Source organism: Quercus suber, unplaced genomic scaffold, assembly GCF_002906115.3.
Source record: "Quercus suber isolate HL8 unplaced genomic scaffold, Cork oak 2.0 scaffold_492, whole genome shotgun sequence".
Lineage (NCBI taxonomy): Eukaryota > Viridiplantae > Streptophyta > Magnoliopsida > Fagales > Fagaceae > Quercus > Quercus suber.
The window spans coordinates 585,303-591,307 of NW_027069941.1; the positions used below are offsets into that span (position 1 = coordinate 585,303).

Consider the following 6,005-nt stretch of genomic DNA (forward strand, 5'->3'; position numbering starts at 1 on the left):
GCTATTAACATCAACTTTTTTTTTTGGGTTAAAGTTTACCATGGTTGAAATTTTGTTTGTTGGATAAATATAGGAATAATTATGGATAATAGTTTTTTTTATACCGTGACTCTCATCTTTAGATTTTCATGTCACTATAAATAATAAAGCCAGATTCATGATTTTTTTCATTAATATTTCCCCAAGTTTCTATCATTTTTTAGGGTTTTTTGTTATTTGTTTTTCTCTCAAATTCAGTCCCTCTTCACTTCAAAAAATAAATTCCCAATTATATTTTATTTATTTATTATTATTCATGTTGTTTTTTATTATATTTTTCCAAGGAGTTTCCTTAAGGTTTCAAAGCACTCGATCAAAAGTTTTTCTCAAAAAAATTTCTTGAAGTTTATATTTACACATTTTGTTTTTATAGGGTGAAATTTGGTGCCTCATTCCTCACTTTCAAAGACAAAAATTCAATTCTTACATAAGTTTATCTACTTTTATTTTTTAATGTCTAGTAATTCGGGTTGTTCATAATATTTAACTACTACATTGAGGTTACCACTTAAATATGCTTTCAATTATTATTTTTTAATTATTGAATTTAGGGTTTTTCATTTAAATATGCACTTGAGTTTTAATTATGCAAACTCCCTTTATATTTTTCAAACATCTCTGTTTATATTAGTTGCTTAGTTATTTACCATATTCCATTCCATTAATTTTGGACTTATATGATTTTTTTATTTCTAAAAACTCAATCTTCCACAATATACATTCATTATATAACACAAAGTAGAAGGTTACTTTTTTAAAAAAAAATAGAGCAAACGATTACTTTATTTTTATTATCTTTTTAATTTTAATAAATATAAAAATTATTATTCTTTATTTTCATTAATTTATATATGATTCTTAATAAAGTTGTGCATCGCACGGGCCTAATACTAGTTGTGGGATACAGAAATTTAATAAGGAAATAATGCCACATGTCATACCTAAGGCCAAGGTGGCCAATGCAATTCCGAGGAGACTATACACTCGGACGATAAGGCCAGAGAGGCGAGTCATGGCCACGTCAATAGCACATTACCAGAGGGAGCCACACTGTAGAGGAAGAGCTTCAGAGAGGGGGTTAGCCCTGACGTGATTGGAGAGATGGTAGCTGCCACCACATTTAATACACCCTACCAATCCCCCTGGCTGCATTTATGTGAAGACCTCTAAACAGTTTTGTCTTAGTTGCTGCAACTCACAGAAGACTTGGGAGGGCATCTGATGGGACAAGCACTCGAGTAGTGGTTTATATGATCAACAAATAGAGGGCCAAGATTAGCCAAAAGAGGCCATATAATGTAAGAGATTCTCCAAGGATAGGAAGAGGTTCGTCTAAGAATCTGTAGAAAGAACATTGTAGTACAAAGAACTAAAATTGTAATCAAGTCTAAGAAGAATATACTCAAGAACTACTCTCCTCGGACTTTGCCAAGGAAGGATTTCTTCGCATAAAACCTATTTTTCTTTGTTTTATTTCAATCTTTAATCCATTGTGAGCACTGTCCAACTCATTGAAGCCTAATTTTCAGCCCACTCTCTAATATATATATATATATATATATATATTGGGCTCCTTGTGCCTTAACCCTTTTACCTTGTGGGCTTAGAATCCAAAACCTGCCCTTACAATTGGCGCTGTTTGTGGGAAATACTAGAGTTTTAGTGAGTTCAATGTTCAGATATGGTGGGTTCAAGTCCTAACCAGGAAGAATCTGCTGGTTCCTAGTGCCAAGATCATTTCCTCAACCTTGAACGTAAAAGAGATCGTGAAGTTAGTGTAAATACTACTCAAACTAGTAGGAGCCAGTCTTGAAGTAGGAGTCACGTCTCTCATAAAGAGAATACTAGAAGTATGCAGTTGGAGATTGACCATTTGCGGAGGAGGTTACGCCACAAGCAACAGAGAAAGACTCTTTCAAGCTCTGTCCCTTCTTTAAATGATGATGGGGATAGTAGCTATAGGCCTAGGTAAAGGACTCCTCCTAATGAGTCTTTTTCGTATGATAAGGATCACCATTATAAGTGTAGGAATAACAGTCTATCTCGAAAAGGTCTGGGTAGTGATGCTATGAGAAGAGCTTTTAACCAGATTTCTAAATCTTCTTTTACCCGTAGGATTGAAGGTGGGAAGCTCCCTCAGCAGTTTACTTAGCCAGCGTTCACCATGTACAATGGCAGAATGGACCCTGTGGAACATAGTAGCCACTTCAATTAGAGAATGGCTATAAGTGCCACAAGGCTGCTATGCACCTGCTACGCTCTAGAGCATTTGGGGCTCGTTTTGTTACTTGCAATAGAGTTCCTCAGCCCTTGGACTCCCTATTGTCTATGACTATGCAAGAATGGAAAAGCCTAAAAATTTATTCCAACAGGTACTGGGAAATGATTGATGAGAAAGATGGGAACTTCGATGATGTGGCTATAAGGACTTTCAAGGTTGGCCTACCTGCCAAGCATGATTTGAGAAAATCTTTGACAAGGAAGCCTGTTAGGAGTGTACGTCAACTCATGGACCACATTGACGAGTATAAGCAGGTCAAAGAGGACCAACAATAAGGGAAAAGGAAAGCTAAAGTGGTCCCACTGGACAGAAGGGATTTTAGGTCGGATAAATACAACAGTAACCGACCTCGAAGAGATTTTGTTAGGCAATCTGGATCTACTATTACTCAGGTGGCTAGCACTGTGTTTCGAGAGCTTATGCACTAAATCTTGGAAAAAAATTAAAAATGGGTCGTATTTTAAATGGCCAAATAAGATGGAGGGGAAACCCTATGTAGTGTAACTAGAGCCTTCACTGCCAATACCACCAAGAGCAAGGGCACACTGCAGAGGATTACAGAACATTGTGGAGTCATTTAGAGTAATTGGTTAAGAATGGGAAATTGAAGCAATTCCTGTATCAACCTAACGGACAGGGCAGTCAGGCAGGGTCGAGAGCTTAGAAAGATGCTTTAACAAGACCACCTTTAGGTACAATTAGTGTCATTCTTACTGCTCCAGGAAGGACTAGTTCTCAGCCATCCAGGGCGATGTTTATAGCCTGGCCATCTATAGAGGGTGCGCCCCCAGATTTGAAAAAAAAGGGTAGATTGGAGCCTGACTAGCTTTAAGCTTTTCCGATAAGGATAAAGTTGGAACCTTGCAACCACATGATGATGCCCTAGTAGTTACTCTTAGGATTAGAGGGTATGATGTCAAGAGGGTATTGGTGGATCAGGGTAGCAGTGCAAAGATCATGTACCCGACCTATTTAATGGGCTAATGCTGAGGCCCAAGGACCTAGCCTACTATGACTCCCCTTTGATAGGGTTTGATGGAAAGATCGTCTTTTTAAAGGGCCAAATCAGACTACTCGTTCAGGCAAGGTCAAAAGTCGTGGAAGTAAACTTCATCGTGGTAGATGCATACTCCCCCTGCACTACTATTATGGCAAGACCTTGGCTTCACGCCATAGGCGCTATGTCTTTCACCTTGCACTTGAAGGTGAAGTATCTGTTAGGGGATCAGGTCGAGGAGCTGGTTGGAAGCCAGTCTATGGCTAGGCAGTGCTTAGTGGCTGCAATTAGACATCAAATCGGAGGTGAGTCCTCGACTTTTACCGAGTAGGGTTTATAGCAATCAAGGGTGCCAGTGTGGTTTACGGGTGTGGTGGTGGAAGAGGCAAGGTGTGAGGAGTTAGAAAAAGTTATCATTGGTGATGATGAAGGTAAGTTCTTCCAAGTTGGTGTTTAGTTGCCTCCTCAGGAGAAGGAAGAGCTGATAGGATTTTTTAGAAGAAATATTGATGTGTTTGCATGGAGTGCTTACAAAGCTCCTGGGGTTCACCTAAATTTTATTTGCCATCATCTAAACGTCAATCCCTCAATCATCCCCCAAAAGCAACTACCTCGGCGCTTATCTAAGGACCATTTTGATGCTGTCAAGGAAGAGGTGGTTAAGCTTAAACGAGCCGGTGCCATAAAGGAAGTTTTTTACCCTGAATGGTTAGCCAATACAGTGGTGGTGAGAAAGAAAGTGGGAAGTGTTGAGTATGTGTAGACTTCACGAATTTAAATAAAACTTGCCCTAAGGATCCCTTCCCATGCCTCAAATAGATCAATTAGTGGATGCAACTATAGGCCATCCTCGGATAAGCTTCTTGGAAGCTTTTCAAGGATATCATCAAATACCATTAGCTCTAGATGATCAAGAGAAAATTGCTTTCATTACATCCATTGGAAATTATCATTACAAAGTAATGCCCTTTGGATTGAAAAAAGTAGGGTCTACTAATCAAAAGATGATGACCAGGATGTTTGAACCTCAACTGGGCAAAAATATTGATGTCTACATAGATGATATGGTGGTAAAGAGTAAAGTAGAGTTTAAGCACGTAATAACCTCAGGAATATTTTTGAAATACTGAGGAAACATAAATTGTGCCTTAATGCTTCTAAGTGTTCTTTCAGCATTGGCTCTGTCAAGTTTCTAAGTTATATGGTCACTCATCACGGAATTGAGGCCGGCCCTAATCAGAATAGAGCAATTAACAACCTGTAGCTTCCTCAGAATCCTAAAGAGGTCCAAAAGTTGATAAGAATGACTACTGCTTTGAATCAATTCATTTCGCGATCAACAGATAGGTGCAAGCCCTTTTTCTAGTTGTTGCATAAGTGGAAGGAGTTTGAATGGACCGAAGATTGTGCCTCGGCCTTCCAGCAGTTAAAGGAATATATTTCTCGGCCACCCATTATATCCAGACTCAAGGAGGAGGAAGTTTTATTTGCTTACATTGCTGTAGCCTCACATGCAGTGAGCCTGGTACTAGTACGGGTTGATGATGGTGTGTAGAGACCAATCTAGAAAATCATTGTATGAGGCAGAGGTTCGTTATCTACAATTAGAGAAAGCCATTTTAGCAGTGGTGCATACTACACAGAAGCTCTCTCTTTACTTCCAGGCTCACACTATTGTGGTTCTCACCCAACTTCCTCTTCAATCACTGCTTTGGAGATCTAACTACATAGGAGGATTGCAAAATGGGGAATGATCCTGAGAGCTTTTGATATCAAGTATATGCCTCGCACTACCATTAAGGGCCAAGTCCTTACGGATTTAGTGGCCAAATTTACTGAGTCTCCAATGGGAAAGGACATGGAAGAGTAATGCATGGATGGAAAATCAGTTAGGGTCTCCTTTCAAGGGTCTCTATCATGGAAGGTGTATGTTGATGGGGTAGCGAATCAAAGGGAATCTAGAGTGGGGCTAGTTGTGGTATCTCCTGAAGGAGTGATTATTGAGAAATCTCTAAGGTTGGGCTTCTCGGCCACGAACAATGAGGTCGAGTATGAGGCTTTACTGGCAAGAATGGCTATGGTTTAGAAAATGGGAAGAAGAGCAGTGGAGTTATTCTCATATTCGAGGTTGGTTGTAGGCCAGGTGAAAGGAGAATTGGAGGCCAGGGATTCGAGAATGCAAGTATTTAAACTAGGTTAGACACCTGCAATCAAGGTTTGAGTCTTTCACCTTACATCAATTCCCTAGAAGCAGAAACACGCATGCAAACTGATGAGAATGCAAAATGTCATATTTTTCTCCCTTAATGTTTAGTCTTTTATATTTATTTGGTGTCTAAATGTACTCATTATTCTTATATTTTGATTTAGGATGCAAATGATGGCATTAAGTGCAAAACATAGCTAATTGGGCGATTCTAGAGAACTTTGACATTGCTTTGTAATTTGGGTATAACTCTATCATCCAAGCTCCGATTGAGATTGTTCAAGTTGTTGTGGAATGCCAAGACAAATCTCTACAACTTTCATGTTTTGAGTTTTGAGAGATATGAGCTACATCAAGGTCAAAATCGGGCTTGAAGTTACTACACCTGCATTGCTGACGTTCTGGAATGTTCCTTTGCCTAAAATTCTAATATGCAAGTTTGATGCAGTTTATTTTTGGAAGCTTCCAGATCTGATGCATGA

The 6,005-nt window shown here is 39.0% G+C and overlaps 1 protein-coding gene across 1 annotated transcript in view; it reads left to right on the forward strand.

Annotated features, from left to right (window-relative positions):
* The first annotated feature begins 3,501 nt into the window (after nt 1–3,501).
* LOC136063150 (uncharacterized) overlaps nt 3,502–6,005 on the forward strand; it is a 6,511-nt gene continuing 4,007 nt past the window's right edge. The window contains 2 exon segments of the mRNA XM_065763101.1: nt 3,502–3,622; nt 3,674–3,748. Of these exon segments, the coding sequence (XP_065619173.1) occupies nt 3,502–3,622; nt 3,674–3,748 (196 nt within the window).